The sequence below is a fragment of the Hevea brasiliensis genome, chromosome 14 (genome assembly GCF_030052815.1).
Source record: "Hevea brasiliensis isolate MT/VB/25A 57/8 chromosome 14, ASM3005281v1, whole genome shotgun sequence".
NCBI classification, from domain to species: domain Eukaryota; kingdom Viridiplantae; phylum Streptophyta; class Magnoliopsida; order Malpighiales; family Euphorbiaceae; genus Hevea; species Hevea brasiliensis.
This window is the reverse complement of record NC_079506.1, coordinates 23,626,463-23,645,357: the sequence shown is the minus strand read 5'-3', so window position 1 is coordinate 23,645,357 and position 18,895 is coordinate 23,626,463. Positions and strand designations below refer to the sequence as shown.

The window sequence follows — 18,895 nt, the reverse complement described above, 5'->3', positions numbered from 1 at the left end:
ATTTGATGTCCCTCGTTAATTCAAAATAAGTTAGAAGAGGAAAACGTGAAATGGCAAAAATATCCCTAGTAGCTTTTAAAACCCCTCTTCCCTTTTCTTTCTGGCATTTATTCCTGCCTTGGGTCATTTGTCTCTCATCTTTGCAATGTCTACCACTCCTTATTCCCCCATTTTCCTTTGTTCATTTGTTTCATCACAATGTTCTTTCAAGTGGCACTGTAGGTGGATGGAAATAGGCATGGGGTGAGAATTTCTCAGTCTATAGAAAAACCCTAACCAATCATATTATTATTGCACATATAATAAATGTGGAACATTTCAGGGATGGTGCATTAAGCTTCCATCTTTGACTGCCACTTCAACTGAAGACAGCCAAAACTCTTTAATAAGGCAGATTGTTGAACGTCGACAAATGAATTAGTCAAGGGAAGAGGCTATGAAGTTGGAAGATATGCTCAAAGATGGGGTTATAAAGTTGAAAAATGAGCCCAAGAATGAGGTTGTGAAGCTCAAAGAAGATCACATGTTGATGGGAAAAAGCTTGAACAGGTTTATTTGATCCTTAAATTCTTAAAGACAACTATGTTGTTTATTTAATAGTGTTTTTTATTTTTATTGCAATGAAAAGCAAGAAATAAATTGGTGAAAATAGATTGTAAGTGATAATATATTTGGATGCTCTATTTATATAAGTTTGTTAAAGTTGGAAATATATAGTCTGTTTTTTCGGATTAACTGATAATGATAAGAAGAAAATAATATATATTAATTAAATATGGAGAATTAAATTATTATATTTTAAAAAATATAAAAGATTAAATAGTAATATTTTCTAAACGTGAGAGATTTAATGGTGCAAATTTTGAAAAACTTTTGCTATAATGCAATTTAATTCAAAACACATTTGAGTGAAATATCACCACACCAGCAACATTGCAATCCTAAAACAAGGCCAAAGCTTGATGATTTTTAGTGGAAAATGAGAGGGATTTTAAGAGAGGACTAAAGAGTAATATGGGTATTTTAACTTATAGATGTGGTATTTTGGACATTTTCTTATAACACTCAAGGGCATTGTAGGCAGTTTCCATCGGGCTCTCATGGAATAGTAACAAAAAAAAAACTAAGTGGTTATAGTTATTAAATTCATATTTAATCGATCAATTAAACCAGTGAACTAATAAATCCACCTTCAAATCAATTTGAACCCGACTTTACTCTACAATTGAAGAATTAATGCAATCTAATTAATTAAATAGTTATATTATTTTTTTAATTTTAATATATTTATTTTTTAACATGTACTTAATATTTCATAAATATTTAAAAAAATTATATATTTATAAAAAATTTTATACTTAATACTTTTATAAAATTTAAAAAACTATTGAAATTTATTAAATACAACTTAATAAATATTAAAATTTTATTTTAAATAATGAAAATTCAATTAATTATATTTATTTATATTAATAAAAATTATATTTAATTAATTTTTATTAAATCACGAAATTATTTATCTACTCTCTTCACCGCGTCAACCTTCAAATCAAAATTAAGAATACTTATATTTTGAATTAATAAAAGACAATTTAATTGCCTTCAAGAATTTTCGAAAATAACTAAGTAAATTTTAGTAAAATCCAACAACCTCGTAGTAATTTACACTAACCCAATATTACGTTTAATCGGGTCAAATCGGATTTGAGCAGGCCTGGGATAGTTAGTTGATTTCCAATTTTAGGCGTAAACTGTTATAATAACAAACATTAAAAATTAAGAAAGTTAAAATAATTTAACCTTATTCCAATAAGAAAACGCAGGCCGCCTCCGCCGTTTACCCAGAAGCTGTGTCCTGATTTCTTAGCACAATCCAGACACCAAAACATCCTTCACCGCCATTATTTCACTGTATCTGTATGGCCACAAAGATGAACTCTGGATCAATTTTCGACGCCCCGGATCTCAGGAGAGAGTTTGAGAAAGTGGGTATCAGCCTCCACTTCATCCCTTTCATTTGGAAGTATGATACGCTTTACCTGCCCAATTAATAGCTATTTTTCATTTTCCATTTTTTCTGTATTTACACTGTCATATATGTGTATATATTTGTGTTTTAGATAATGGTTTTTTTTGTTAGAGCTAAATTAGATTTTTGTTTCAATGAATGAGGAAGGTATGTGATCAAGAACCCTAACTGCGAGTGGGATGATATACCCAATTTGCCCTCAGCTGCCTACTCACTCCTGCGTTCCAAGTTCAGAACTCTCTCTTCCACTCTTGATTCTATTGTTGAATCAAATGATGGGGTCACCACCAAGCTTCTTATTAAACTTCAGGTGTTCATTTTATATTTCTTCTCTTTTTACTTTCCTTTTATCGTAGGTTTAAGGTAAAAGAATTACTTAAAAGAGATTAAAGACAGTTCCTTTTTTTTTTTTGTTTAATTCAAATAGTTGAATTGTTTTGCATTTTATGGTCATTATTATACCCAGAACGGTAATCAAGTTTGGATGCATATCAAGGGCCACAATTATGCATATCAATCTCTCTAAAATGATGTTAGATTTTGCTTTTATATATGCCAGGTTATGCATTTTGTGTATTTTTATTTGCTCTCAATTTCCAAATAACAATTCGTTTTAGCTTACTGCTGAGGATTTTAATTTCATTTTTTTTGCAGGCATGTTAATTTCTAATTGATGCTCAAGGACATTTTCTGAAAATATAAATCAACATAGCTTTTTGTGGTAAAAATAAGTGCTTGCATCTGTGTGTTCTTTTTGGGTTTTCCTAATTTTGGTTCACTTTATCACTCTTATTTAGAATGGAGCTTTTGTGGAGGCTGTTATTATGAGGTATGACACTCGGTTGGGAAAATATGGTGGAAAACCCCGTCCTGGTGGCCTAAGGTCAACTTTGTGCATATCATCTCAGGTACGACCTTTGCTTCTATGTTATTAACAGCCATTTCATGTGTTCATAAATGGAAATGACATTTTTTTTTCATGAACTTGAATATTGAATGCAGATGGATGCTAGTTTCAACCTGTTCTCTTTCTGTTACAGGTTGGTTGTAAAATGGGTTGCAAGTTTTGTGCTACTGGAAGCATGGGATTCAAAAACAATCTATCATCAGGAGAAATTGTTGAACAGTTAGTCCATGCATCATATTTATCCCAAATACGGAATGTTGTTTTCATGGTTAGTATGTTTTGCTTTCTACAACCTTTTGTTGCATTGGGTGTTATCTTGATTCAAACTTTAAATCAAGAATTTCTTGATTGGCAACCTCCCTGCCTCCATCATTGAGAAAAGGTGAAAGTCTTGCTTTCAAAAGCAATAGTTTTGTTGCTCACTTGAGAAAAATGTTATCCTTTTTCTTGGCATTTTGGAATGTACATTTTGAAGTTTACCATTAAATGTCACTATTCTGTTTTCTGGTAGTATAAAAGCGAGATATAAAAAGAGAGTGCCAAAATTGTGTTGCTGCCCAAGTTTATGCAGCAGTAAATGCAACACATCCATTGGTTCAGCCTCTTGCTTTTGATTTTTTTTTTTAAATCTTATTTATTATTGTCGAATAGTGCCTTTTTCCCACAAAATTTCTACCCCTCCTAAACCATCCCCACCTCCCTAAGCTGAAACAATATTTTTCTAACATTTTTTTGGTCCAAAATGTGGCTGAAAATTATTCCATGCGTTGGTTTTCTAATTGTGGTCAGGGAATGGGAGAACCATTGAATAATTATACTGCTTTGGTGGAAGCAATTCGCGTGATGCTGGGACCTCCATTTCAGTTGTCACCAAAGAGAATTACTGTGTCAACAGTATGTGTAATTGCATTGTGTATACTTTTTCTTTAATGATTTTCATCATGTATGTATTGAATTTTGGTTTTATTTTAGGTCTCCTAATAGGTCAACTGTTAAATTTTCTTACTTAGGTGACTAGGTTTCATATTCCTGTCTTCTAATCTATTGGATTTCTTGTTAAATTTACTTGCAGTGGTTTGTGGAAGATTGGCCCTTTACTGCCTCTGCATTCTAGGATATTGGTTAACTTTTACCTTTTTTATTTTTTTAAAAGAAAAGGTAAAGGATAATAGTATTATTAAAATTCTGCACACCCAACTATCTTGTAAGTTATCAAATGGCTTTAGAATTTACATTTTTTATCCTGGTAACTGAGATATGGTAAATTCCAATATTTCTACCATTCTACTGTTAGATATATCATCAGCATGGGCCATTACTCTTTATCATTTTCTTCTCTTGATGTTCTCATGATGTGCGATTGAAGATTATTGGGAGAGTAAGCTTTATGATATACATGTATGGATGTACCCACAACCAGATATTTTAGCAAACAGATGAAATGTTCTGTAGAAGTGTTCTTTTTTTGCTTTTCTTCGATTATTTGACTTGACTATCTATGTTTTTTTTTCTTGAAGCTCTAACTAGTAATTTAAAAATTGAAAATGGATTCATGAATGCAGGAATTACTTGACTTGGACTGACTGACTAATATTCTGTAGGTTGGTGTCATCCATGCTATTAACAAGCTTCAGAAAGATCTTCCCGGTTTGAACTTGGCAGTTTCATTGCATGCACCAGTTCAAGATATCCGCTGTCATATAATGCCAGCAGCTCGGGCTTTTCCTTTAGAAAAGCTTATGGATGCTCTGCAATTGTATCAAAAAAATAGGTAAAACATGGCTATTCATTTTCCTGTACATAACTATCTGCACTTACATTTCTTTGCAATGTATGCTCTCATATTTGGTTTCAATTCAGTCAGCAGAAAATTTTTATCGAGTACATAATGCTTGATGGAGTAAATGATGAAGAGCAACATGCCCATCAGCTTGGTAAATTGCTAGAGACATTTCAAGTGGTGAGCTATTAAATTTAAATTTGAGCATGTACGAAGTGCATGATGCATTGGTGTCGTGCAACATTTTACATTCTATCATAATTCATACCCTATGAACTTCGATAATTTGATTCAATTACACATTTCTTTTTCCTTTTGATAATAACCGTTTCACTTAAAAAACATAATTATCCTTTTTTGGCACCATGAATTCTTTGGCATTGCCATTGTGCATTTGTGCTGACTTGTTTGATAGTTGAACTGTAAATGGCATTATTCATATGACTTTCTTGCTTGTATGTTTAGTTGTAACTTCATTAACTCAGCTGTTACCTAATCGATTGCATAATGCCCTTTGCATTTGACTCTCTAACTTTCTAATCAGGTTGTGAACTTGATACCTTTCAACCCAATTGGTAGTTTGAGTCAATTCAGAACCAGTAGCGAGGAGAAAGTATCAAGATTCCAGATAATTCTTAGAGGGGACTATAACATTCGGACAACAGTTCGGAAGCAAATGGGTCAGGACATAAGTGGTGCCTGTGGTCAGCTGGTGGTCAACTTACCTGATAAAAAGTCCATTAATGGTATCACTGACATTGAAGATCTTCATCTTTGATAGGTGTAGAATTTGTTGAACATTTTTTTGCCTTATTTTTTAAATATTTTGTACACTTCAAGAAGGTGGTGATATAGCTGTAAATTTTCTGGTTTGCAATTTTGAGGTCTTTTAAGTAATTTTCTGGATATTGTTTATGAGGACACTATGCACTTGGACTCAAATTGGAATGTAAATTCCAAATTCATATATAATTTGTTTCTTGAGGAAGTGAAATCAGTCTCTCAATTTTGCTAAAACAAACATTATTTTTTTAAATGAAAATTCATGAATTGTAATATTCTTTAAAGAAAATGGTATTAAAATTCAAATTAAATAAACATACGAATTTTAGAAATTAAGGCCATATGATTCATTGAAAAGTAAAACACAATATACCTAAAAAATCTAATATAATTGTGGCATCATACATCTAATTTGAAATTTGGCTTCATGGTTTCATCATTACAAAAATCAAGTTGCATTTATTTTAAGAAAAAATTAACTTTAATTACTTAAATTACTACAACACCACATCAACTAAGCCTTAATCGCAATCAATAGCCAAAGCTAACAATTACCTGAAATTTGGCAATTAGCATCATATGTGAAATACCTCAAAGCAAATAGTAAATTTAATGTTACTATGCAGATACGCCAATTCAATGATGGAAATTGAAGTCACAAACACAAGGGATTCCAATTCCAACCCCGTGCTCAAAATGTCTTAGAAAAGCCAAAATATCAAATGGTAAATATAAAACTTTCCCTCAGTTCTAAATGAACCAGACAGACCACATTATGCAGATCAAGAACTCCATCCTTGTAGCTATGAAGCCAAGAGTTCCTCAATTTTTGCAATCTGATCCTCCTCATTCTTTGTGGTTGGACTCCTATTAGCCTCATCATACAAATCATGCTTCCATTTTTCTACTCGAGCACCACTTGGGCGATAAACTTGCCTTCCGCTAGATCTCTCTCTTCCCCTGTAATTGCCGCCGCCACCACCACTAGTGTATCTTTCCCTTGAAAGGAGGCTACCCCTCTGTGGTTCTTTCTTGTCTCCTAACACTGGCCTCTCATATCTGTCAGAATGGCGGGGGTTACGATCTCTTTCCTCCCTCCTTTCACTCACCAATGTGTGACGATCAGGATGACCCAGTCTCAAGGGCTCACTAGCTGCTTTCTCAGCATTTTCAGAGTCCACTGGAATTTTTGTCTCCCTAAATGCAGGTCTTTTCCTCACAGGTGGTGCTGGTTCAGCCTCCATTTTGAAGAAACCATCATGGCGCCAGACATTGTCACCCCCTTTAGCTTGTGCTTTCTCATCCCTTTGCCGTGAATCATAACTTGATGACTTGTCCATTGCTCTTTCATTTCCGACATCCTTTGAATCCCTCCATTGACGCTCTTCAAAAGAATGGAACAGTCAGTGATCATCTTCAAAATTGAAGCTTCCAGTCAAAAATAAATATGCATGATACTATGTTATAAATACCATAATCTGGCGTGTGAATAACAAATTAACAATATTTTCACAAAGCAAACAATAAAGTAAGAGTCATGACTCAATATTTAAATAAGAGCCACGGACATGGACAATTGAACTCTTGTATTCCATGTCCTCTATGCAACTTTGTTACATAGGTGAAAATTACAAGTAATTTTAGGATCATTACTAGAAGCCTCCAAATGCCAAAAACATGAGGCTCAACACGTGGAAACGGTAGTGCTGGCATATGACTTAAGGAGAAGACAACTTGAGAACATTTAACAAGCAAATCCCATTAGCCGACTACAGAATTTAATATTGAACTTAAAAAAAACGAAACAAGTAATAGGATCAACCTATGTACAAACAAAAAACAAAACAATAAAAGGAATAAAATAAATTCCAGTAGGAATAAAAAAGGAGAGAAACCACACAAAAAACCCCAACGTGTTATGTTCACCATCACCCAAAAAGGTAGAAATAATAATGTGCATTTGTTGCAAAGGGTTAGCATACACAGTAATATCCTTACAGCATTATATACCAGTTCTAAAAAAAGAACATAACAGAAAGCCAATATTAAAAATATATTTAGGAAAAAGTAGTAAAAAATTAAAAATAACAACAGAAGTCCAGGAAGTGAAATAGAACTCACCAGTAGCTGCTCTCCGACCAAAGTTTCGACCAACTTGCGCGGCATTACCACGCTCATCGTGCTGTTAAAAGACATGCACAGGCAAGCCTAAGATTGTTATATACATGGAGGCTTTCGAAGGCATGGGCTGGACTGGACAACAATCCCACTACATCAGCCCAGAAAAAAAGGTTTGCAATTGCATACACTGAATGAAAACCAAGTGATTAAGATCTAGAGAAACTCTCCTCATTTATTAATACATATGATCAATATGGAGCGTGGGCGTGGAAAATATTCATCCTATTCTTTTGGCCCCACATGCAAAAAGATGCACATATATCATCACGATATTAAAGGTCCACCCCAATGCGTTTCAGCATACACCCGAGTCATTTACTTCCACTCATTTGGAAGAATTCATGACACATGTTAGCTTCTACATTCTTTAGATAATATACTACATGAGTTATTTATTAAATACCATAATCTGGTATTGGAAAATCGGCTCATTTAAGTGTTTCCAGAAAGGGAACTATTTGATGTCACTTGACAATTAAATTGCCCTATTTCGTTTCAAATAAAGGCCCCATTCGTCACCTTACTGAAGTTCTGTTTTCTTGCATTTTGTTATTCAGAAGCAAAAGGCAAAAAACCAATGTTTGGTTAGATATCAAAGGCAATTTTTCAAAAAGCCAAAAGAGTTTGTTGTCCACTCACCACGGAAACACAAAACAATTAAACCATAGCCGAAAGGTATGGACAATATCAAGTCCAGACCATGCCACTAAGATAGGGATGCACTTAAAGTCAGCAAATAAACCTCCTTGCCTTAAAACCAAGAGGATTAACACACACAGAGATGAGTTTTGGGTGTTGCTAAAAAAATCATATGGAGAGATAAGATAACAAGAAATAAAAATGTTCTTTAGAAAATCATTATCAGAGCATTGGAATTTTCAGTATCAATAGTTTGTAAGATGTTATGTCCAAGACAAAGATCAGACAACTTCAAATTGTAAGATATTGTATCCAAAAAATGACAAGCCAGAGATTAGTCCATCAATAAATAGCAAGATAATGAGATAAATTTTAAGAAAATCAAACTAGAATAACTGAAAGTAACGCGTACTCATAAGTGATGAACACCTGAAAATAAGATCGAGACCGAGGTACTTCAGTTGGATCAGAATGCTTGCTTCCTTCATGATGTCCATTGGGTTTCTTGTCAGATTCCTTGCTGACAGCACCAGACTCTACCTTGGAATCAGGTGCTGAAGGAGCCTCAAGAGGTAATGCATCTTGCAGCCGCCTGCGATGCTTTTGATCCCGATCTGCATGATCTTCAACATCCAAGTTGGTGTTGCTAGGAACTCTCTCTGTCACTGGTTTTCCATCCCTCCTAGACCTCTTGGGACTGAAGCAGTGGAAAACATAAGCCATGTTATGATTCAAAATCACAATAAATTATTTCACGGTAACAGAACTCATGGCATAGACATTCTATCTGAAAGCATGTCTAGTGTCTACACCCAATTTTGAAATGGTAAACCAATCACCAATTGGAGTTGGCTTAGTTTGAACTGCCAAGGTCAATTCCGAGTGTAGGTACCAATAATAGATGAATCTAGGCACATGAAAGGTGAGAGAAAAGGAAAAGAAAGTGGAGAATAGTTTGTCTTTTTTTTTTGCACTTAAAGAAAAAGAAAAAAAAAAAGATGCCAAATTAACCTCATTTAAGACTTCCTCTGGAATAAATCATTTCCAAGAAAAGAATTCAATTGAATTTTCACACAATCATGCTTGATTTTTATCTCTTTTAAAATGAATTTTTTCAAGTTAAAAAGAACTGAATTCTTTCATTCGAATTAATAAAAAAAATCAATTGAATTGAATTCTTGTAAAATTTTAGCCTCCTTTTGGAATAAATCATTTGCAATAAAAGAATACAGTTGAATTCTCACACAATCATTCTTGATTTCCATTTCTTTTAAAATAATTTTTTTTAAAGTTAAAAAGAATTGAATTCTTAAGAATTGACCAAAAAGAAATCAATGAATTGAATTCTTATTAAATTCTTATTTCCAAACAGGTGGTAATACTTTCGACATTTCAAGATTGCTGTAATCGCAAACACAGATTGCAATACATAAATATCCGATCTCAGAACTCAACAATTAGTGGGTACAAGCGCTGCATATAAATCATTTATCTACAGATATTATTTTATTCCTCAATGCCAAAAAGCAAGAAACCAGCAAAATGGGTTCAGCATACGAAGTTAGACCCTTCAATGCCTTGAAGAATAAGCGCTGAAATCTCTCCCATCTCATACTTCCTTAGGCCATTAAATGCAGTAAAAAAAAAAAAAGCTACAGCTTTTGCATTCCACAACTTCAATTTCAAATGATCAACTGAATGTATATAAAATGTCCAAAAGAAGTCCGCAATAGATAATTCAATAAAACTTCCCCATCAAAATTTAAAACCCAGAAAAAAAAATCAAGACCCATAAAAACCCTAAACATTATCTAGGTGTAGAGAGAAAGAGATGGTACCTGGGTTCTCTGTCGAAGCCTGAACGGTGTCGTCTAGAATCGGAATCGCGAGCATCTCGTTCTCGTCGTGACATGTTTAAAGAGGAAGAAAATATGAGAAAGTAGATTAGGGCTTTTACTTCTTCCGCTTCTTCCCTTCGCTGTGAATCGCAAAATCCAATTGAGGGCCTTGAGGCGGATATACTGTGGGCCTTATGTGAGATTTATTTTTTATATATTAAAAAATAATTAAAATTTTCTGAGTATGAAATATATTATTTTTTGGGAAATTACAAAATACTACCCTATAGTTTTGTGTATTTTTCAAGTAGAGTCTTAACGTTAACTTTATGACAAGAAGTGACCCAAACTATGCGCCATTAGGAAAAATAGAAAATTACTTACACGCTGCCAGGGAAAATTATAATTTACTCTTTAAAATTTAACAAAATTTACATATTAGTCTTATATTTTTAAGATTCACTTATTTAAGGATTGATATTTTAATAAAATTATATATTAGTCTTTGCTATATGAAAGCGAAAGAGTCTAGATTTTTTTAAAATTATAAAATAATAAAATAAAAAGTTTTTAATTAAATTATTTTATTTTAAATATATAATATATTTGTAGATTATTGATAAAATGAAATAGTAATATTGTAATTAAAATAATAAATATTATAAAATATAGACTATTTTATAATAAAATTTTTTATTATAAATTTATAATATTATTTTAATATTTATTTATAATTAACGGTAAATTAAATAAAAAATTAGACAGATAAATTAATTTACATGTTTATTAAAATATCAAAAATTAAAATTTTAAAAATATATAAATTAATATATTGAGATTAAATTATAATTTATCCTAACTTTTTGACTTAATTTATCCTAACTTTTTGACTAAGTCTCAAATATTATAATTTAATAATAGTAAAATATTATGTAATTTCATGCCCAATATTTGAGAATAATTGTACTATTCATTTTAGTAAATGAAAATGCATTTAGTTTGAATATCTAACTAATCAATAATATCTAGGATTTTAATAATTAATATTTTGTTTATTTCTATAAGACTCAATAAAAATAAATAAATAACATGATATAAGAATTTTTTTGAGAGGATATTTTATTTTTGAAAATATACCAAGTTTAAATTATTTTTCTAATTGTTTTTTATGTGGCAAGAAAGAAACTCAAAATTTCAAACTTTATCTCGAATCTAAAATTTTATAAGAATTTAATTTAATTTAATTTTTATATTTAAAATAAAAAATTTTCTCTTTATAATTTAAAAAAATAAAAATTAAATAAAATTATTTAAAAATTCAATTAAATTTTTTATATATCAAAAATAAATTTTATGTATGTTTATTATGTGCCAAATTTGGTGCTTGGTGCTTATACCAATTGATGAAATATTATTATTATTAGTAGCAGTAGTAGGTGATGTAAACATTTTACCAAAAAATTTAAATAAAAAATAATGAGCATTAACCTTTAAATATCAACTAACCAAACAGATCAATGTGCATAGGAGAACATAAATGTAGCTTAGATTTTTTTGTCCTAAACATTTTTAAATCTCTTTGTCATTCAATAAAATGTATGTTATTGGAGATAAATTTTAATCACAGTCACTCAATTCGCTAATTGTTTCATTTTAATAATCTTAGATTTTTTATTTTTTTTTTATTTTTTACTAACAGTCACTTAGATTAGAATTCAGGAAAATCTTTGATAAAAAAAACTACCATGTGGCAATTTTACGTGGCTTTAAATCACACACTCACACACACACACATATATATATTCTTTTATTTTTTTTAATTTGACTTGAAAAGGAAATTTTTTTTTTATGATTTAAAGCTACCTAGGATTAGGGGTAGCCATGGTTCAGGAATCACCGGTTACAGTGTAACATCCCTATATGTATAGCTTGATATATTTTATTATTTCGGTGACCAATGTCAGTCCGAACAATTAAGGAAATTAGAACCACATTTAAGACACCTAAATAAGCTCTAAATGAAAATAAATAGTGATCGTCAGATAGTTAAGTATAAGTAAGAAAAATAAAGTATAAAAAGTTAAATGAGCCGAGGGTCACAGCGATGGGTGACCTTACCAGGAAGTGATTACGAGGTCAGTCTTAACCCTAATTTTGGACCAGAAATTATGACGCCGCGGTCCTAAGGACTATTGCGAACCTAGTAGAAAAGAGAAACTCACAGGAAAGAGCTGATAAGTAGGTCAAATAAATAGGTCAGAGATCTGAAAGAAATATTGAATTACTAACAAACCGGATCAAAACGGCGAGGGGCAATTTGGTCAATTCACCCCTAGAGGTGACTCCTGACCTAACTGTCCAATAAATTTGGAAAAATGAAAATTTCGGAATATAGAATTAAATTAAAGAAATAAGGAAAAATAAAGAAAAAAGAAAAAGATTGAAAAATGGAATTATTACATCACTTTGATGACATCACATATGATATCAAAATAAAATTTAATTTACCCAAAATTTTGACTAGTCAAATAGCCAAATAATTACATAAAACAAAAGAAAAAAAAATTATGGTCACCTTCATCATTTGTGCCGTCCCTCATCCCTCTCCTCCCTCTCACTTTAAAACCTCTATTTCCATCTTCCATTAAAGCTTGATCTCAAGCTTGATTCTTATGCACTTAACCCTAATTTCCCCCAAAATTCTCTATAAAACCTTGCTATCTCAACTTGAGAAGGAATTTGAAGAAGGAAAGAAAGGAGAAAAGTGAAGGAAATTGAGAATTGAATTCCAAAGAAGATGTTAGTGATTTAAATTGAAATTTTTAGTTTGATTTATGTGTTTATGGTTCCATGCACTTAAAATTAAAGTGAAAATGCAAACAAAACTATCATGGGGACAAATCGAAAATTTCGGCCAGCAATAGAGGGGGGGGTAGAGTTGCATGACTTTGATGAAATTAAAGGGTTAATTGAGATGAATTAGGTGTGTAGATGTTGGAAATACACTTTAATTTCATTAGTTGAATGAAATTTAGAAATTAGGGTCTTGAGTGTTGAAATTAGGGGAAAATTTGTAGGAAATGGTCAATTAATGCAATTGACCCTAATTAAGATTAAAAATGGTCAATTGGGACCAATTGTGATGTGTCTGAATGAGTGGAAACAAAATGCAATTCAGATTGGTTAGGAGTCCCAATCTGGCAGATTGACCTAGGTCCCTTTGAGGGATCAAAACTAAAATTTTACCAACCCAATTGGTGTGATGCCAATTAGGAATGAAAATAGACAGATAATGACACATTTTTCATTTAGAAACCATTCCCAGAAAATAACATTAACATAGTGAACAATTAGATCAAATCCAGGTATTGTGCACTGCCACTGTACCAAAAGGACCAAATGAACAGTGGCCATAACTTGGGCTAGACAGGTCCAAATGACCTGATTTTTGTGGCATTGGAAAGGTATGACATAGCACTACAACTTTTATGAAGAACACCAACCCAAATTCTGCCCATAACCAAGTGAAATTGTCACCCAAAGTTAGTGGTCCAAAACTGCCAGAACCAATTAGGTGCTCAAAAATTTTTGGTAACACCAATCCGGCCAGCCTTATTCAAATGGCCATATCTTGGCCTACAAAACTCCAAATGGAGTGATTCAAAAGGGGAATTAAAGATAAGACAATAAGGGACAACTTTGATGAAGGACACTTAGCCAAATTTCCACAGTAACCAGACTAATGCAACAGTGCAAAACAGGGAATCAAAACTGAAAAATGGCAATTTCTCTTAGAAGAGTTAGAAATTGAAATGACAACCTAAACTAACAAGTTTGACACTCAAAATATGGTATGTGGGTCTAATTAGAATTCACATACCTATTAAGCATGAGAAAGTCAACATTTTGACTTGAATAGTGCCATGAATAGTAACCCCAAAATGTAAATTTTTAAGAACATAATTTTAAGCATATTAAGATTAGAATTAAGTAGACATGAATTTATTTATTGGATTTATTATAAGTTGTGATACTGAAACACTGCAAATTGTGTGTTTCAGTTGAGAAGAATATGGAGAAAGGAAAGGAAACATCGAGTCAAAGCCTCGAGGCGACTCGCACGAGATTTGTGCACAACATAGAATTTTTCTGTAAATTTTCTTTGGCAAATTGTTTGAATGAATAAATTGTGACTTATTTATATTAGAAATTATGATTTAATGGAACAATATGCTTTTGACCTAAATTGTTAGAAAATTTAGTAGTATGTGATGAATTGCAAATAAAAATTTAGAAAATTGTTAAGATAAATTTGAAACCACAGTGTCATGACCATTTATTTGAATGCCTCACTAGCATGACTAATGGGAGGAAATAGTTTTGAATTCTCTCTCTGGCTGAAGTGTTGAGGTGTATACCAGTAGAGGAAGAAATTTGAATGGGTACCCATTGATTTGAGCTAGCTAGCCTTAGTATGCCTCATAAGCCTCTGGCTATTTAGATGAACATTGTATTAATGGCATGATACGACTGTGTATTTTTATAAAGTTTGTTTTGTGACTTCTGAAACGAAAATGCTTGATTAAAATTTAAATTTGTGTTTTGCATCTCTTTACTGACTTCATCATTATAATTGGATATTTGTGATTTAATTATGCATAAAGGAGTATTTTTAGTATGTTGTGCACTACTGAGTCATGTACTCAGCGATGGCTTTTTATTGTTGTCACGGGTAGAGAGACTAGTAAAGCAGCCGAGTGAGCTGCTGAGGATCATAGTACTACATTTGGATCTTTTGTCGAGTATTACATTATACCCTTATTGTATATCTTTATTTTGATGTAAATGACTGTATGTACATTATAAATTGGTCTGAAGTAGTTTGTACAGAAATTGTAATAATATTACTTTTGGATTTTCTGCTATAAATTTATACTGATGAATATAAATTAATTTTTCTTTAATGGAGTGTGAATGAAATTATTTAGCATTATTTTTGAAGATATTTGAGTTGAAAATTGATTTGAATTGTGGAGTTGGGAAAATTTGTGATGAATTGAGCTATGATGGTGGTTGATTTTAGTAAAGTGCATAAATTGGAAGTGTTTTCTAAAGGTGAAAATTTTTTGTTTTCTCAAATACAGCCGGAACTCTGCCGAAATTTTTACAAAATTTATGGAAAAATAGAATTTGTCAAAAACTTTACATAGATTTTAAACTTCAATTAAATGTTTTTAATACCTGCTAGAAATGCTAACTACTTTCAAAAAGTAAAAAAATTGTTTTAAAATCCCTTGTAGTGTACCTAATGGGTTATCAGTAGGTGAAATTCGGTAATTCATTAGGTATACTACGGGATCATATTATGCCTTACAGAGAGGTAAGGGGTGACATACGATTTTTGAACTGCCGGTTCAGGTTCAATGAAATCATGAACCTGAACCAAACCGTTATAGAACGGTTTGGAAGACGGTTCTTGAACCGCGGGTTTCAGTTCGAGCCCCGGTTTAAAACGGTTTAAAAGACGATTCAAAAAATGACAATTCAAGATGGTTTGGAAGCGGTTTAGGGGCAGTTTAAGAGCGACTTAAAAGAAAAAATTAGAGGAAAATTTTATTGATTTAAAATTTAAGTTATATTTGTAAAAACATTTTAATTTTTCTTAGAAATCTTTCAATCAAAATAAAATAAGAAAAATAAGAATAAAAATAACTTATTTTTAAGAAAAATTTAATAAGCAAAAACTTGAACTTATTTAAAAACTAGAGATAAAATTAATTTTTTTTAAAAAAAATTAGAAAAATGTGCATGAACTTAATTTTGCCCATGTATCCCTTTAGGATTTAGAGGAATCAAAATTTTCAATTATAAATTGAGAGAATGGAGATTAAAGTGGTTTGGTCATGTGAAACATAGACATAAGAAAGCTCAAGTTAGACAAGTAAAGCACATTAGGTTAGAGGATAGAAAGAAAATAATAGGTAGACCTAAATTGACTTGAAGAAGAATAGTACAACATGACCTAGAAGCATTACACATTTCCGAGGATTTAATCCAAAATCGTTTAGAGTGGAGAAAGAGTATCCATATAGCCGACCCCAATAAAATTTTGGGATAAAAACTTAGTTAAATTGAGTATTACTTGCCCTTTTTTAAAAAATTATATGATAATTGATAATTAAAAAAATATAAAAGAAAAAAAATCAAAATAGAGGGTATTGAAAATTTTATTGAAGATATAAAATAATAACAGAGTAATTGAGATAGTATTAAAAATTTCAGTGAGCATATAAAATAATAAAGTAGGGGAATTGTGAAAGTACTGAGAATTAAAAGGAGTGTAGAAAATAATTATTTAAAAAATTTGAGAGAAATTGAAAGAGTATTAAGAATTAAAGAGAGTGTAGAGAATAATTTTGTAGAGAATTAATTATATATATATATATATATATATATATATATATATATATATATATATATATATATATATATATATATCATTAAAAATGAATTAGGAGTGAAGTGAAGTATTTATTGAATTTTTTTGTATTTAAATAGCCGGTTTAGTCCAGTTCGAAATCATCGGTTCAATCCAGTTTGGAACCGCTGGTTCACGGTTTCTAAAAATTATAAACCTGAACCAAACCGTAGAATGATTGTTTCGGTTCGGTTCGAAGCTGGTTTCGATTTTGACTGGTTTCGGTCCAATTTTGACCGAACTGGTTCCGGTTCGGTTTAGGTTTGAAACCGGACCGTGGCCACCCCTACCAAAGATCCATATCATAAGATGTGACGAAATTTTTACGCTAGTTGTCACCTACCGCAACCCTCCTCCTTTATCCGAGCTTGGGACCGGCTAAGCGCAAACTACTTAGACGTGCCACGAGAGTTTTATGTGATCGCAACATTCCCAATAAGTTGAAAGAAAAATTTTACCGTACAGCTATACAACCGGCCATATTTTATGGTAATGAGTATTGGGCACTGAAAGAGTCGTATGTGTCTAAGATAAAAGTTGCGGAGATGAGAATGTTAAGGTGGATGAGTGGTCATACTAGACTAGATAAAGTCCATAATGAGAGTATTAGAGAAAAGGTAGAAATGGTACCAATTGAGGATAAGTTGAGAGAAGAGAGATTGAGGTGGTTTGATCATGTGAAGCGTAGACATACGAAAGCTCCAGTTAGACAAGTAGAGCATATTAGGGTAGAGGATAGAAAGAAAAGAAGGGGTAGACCTAAACTTACTTAGAGTATAGTAGTACAACATGACCTAGAAGTATTACACATTTCTAAGGATTTAACTCAAAATCATTTAGAATGGAGAAAGAGAATCCATATAACCGATCTCAAATTTTTAGGATAAAAGATTAGTTAAATTGAGTTGAATTAAGTTAAAGCTACCTAGGACACACTATATAAGAGTTTTATCGAAGATTTTATTGAATTTTAGTCTAAGTAACCGTTAATAAAAATGAGTAATTTTAGTAAAACAAACTAAAATATAATAACAGAATTGAAAAAATTAATAAATTTGAATGACTGCCAGATAAATTTATCAAGGTTATAGGTAAAGGTTTGATCACTAAAGCTGTTTTAGTAGTTGTTTTTTTTTTTTTTTCCAAATAAATTTGTTTTGTCTTTGTCCTTATCTTTGATGATTAATCAAATTGAAAGTTACTTTGCATGATGATTGATCAATAGGGTGGTAATTGATCAATTTGGTTGCAATTCATCAAATTGATTGGTTCATATTTTAAAAGTTACTAATTATTTTTGTCCATTTTGATGTTTTAGCGAAATATCATCTACCTAAAAGTATATAATAAAAATAAAATACAAATCACAATTTCTCCAGGCATCTCTTAATTTTCTACTAAAAAAAAAATAATAATAATAATAAATGCCAAATCTTCTATAATTGATACTTATCTAATATCAAAACTATTTTATTTACAAAGATATTTCATAAAAAAAAAATATTAATATCAATCAACTTTAATAACTATGAAATATTGAATTCAAATTCCTTTCTGCTTTGCAAATTCACCATCTATTGAAAATGAAAGTTGATCTGTTATTCATTTTGCTGCAAGTGAAAGTCAAACTGAAGTTTTTAATGATTCTATGGCTAATAGAACTCAAATTTCAGAGATTACTCTGTAAAATTTTATTTTATTTTTCCTTTTTTTACTTTAATGACAAGCATAAAGTAAATGGGTTCTTCTTATTTTACTTCTGCTTTATCTCTTTTTTGTTGTCCTATTGCAGTTTCCTCTCAATTTTCATTTAGCATATTAGAGGCTTCAAGATTTTTTGCAGTATTGATGACTGGGGATGTTAACCAAATTCAACAGGATGAACATTGATCGGTTGGTGCTTTCTGTTGGTGTCCTGCAAGAAAGTGAATAAAGACCCATTACTTATTCATTACTAGCCTTTTCATTACTTATTCTTGGAAATTCAACTGCTGAAATCCAGATTCTCTTTCACAGTTAATCTCAACCTTAAAAGGTGTGCTTTTCCTAGCTATTATGTGCCTATTCTCTTAGATTTTTCATTTGTAAGACACAGGCCCTAGGTTTTTACGATCTGGGTTTCAAGTTACCACTTCAGTTATTTGATTAGCAATCTGTAATGCTGCAGTTAGTTGAATTAGTCCATTAACTGAAACAGAAGTAACTTCTTTGAGGTTCTGAGAGCAAAAATTATCTAATTCAACTACAAAAATAATATGTT

General features: G+C 31.5%; 2 protein-coding genes across 3 annotated transcripts; one reads left to right on the top strand and one right to left on the bottom strand.

The window, feature by feature from the left end:
* The first annotated feature begins 1,801 nt into the window (after window positions 1-1,801).
* Window positions 1,802-5,688, top strand: LOC110648691 (uncharacterized). Of its 2 annotated transcripts, XM_021803017.2 has the most exons (8): window positions 1,802-2,023; window positions 2,177-2,339; window positions 2,827-2,937; window positions 3,070-3,204; window positions 3,726-3,830; window positions 4,538-4,707; window positions 4,797-4,896; window positions 5,261-5,688. In XM_021803017.2, exons 1-8 carry the CDS (start codon window positions 1,920-1,922, stop codon window positions 5,492-5,494), a joined length of 1,122 nt encoding a protein of 373 aa, XP_021658709.2. In that variant the 5' UTR covers window positions 1,802-1,919; the 3' UTR covers window positions 5,495-5,688. The 2 variants fall into 2 exon arrangements, with proteins under 2 accessions (XP_021658709.2, XP_021658710.2); XM_021803018.2 differs by lacking the exon at window positions 3,726-3,830.
* Window positions 5,689-6,077: 389 nt separating this feature from the next.
* On the bottom strand, window positions 6,078-10,489 carry LOC110648692 (uncharacterized). The gene is made up of 4 exons (XM_021803019.2): window positions 10,158-10,489; window positions 8,749-9,016; window positions 7,621-7,681; window positions 6,078-6,883 (listed from the first exon to the last, which is right to left on the bottom strand). Exons 1-4 carry the CDS (start codon window positions 10,229-10,231, stop codon window positions 6,303-6,305), a joined length of 984 nt encoding a protein of 327 aa, XP_021658711.2. The 5' UTR covers window positions 10,232-10,489; the 3' UTR covers window positions 6,078-6,302.
* Between the last annotated feature and the right edge of the window lie 8,406 nt (window positions 10,490-18,895).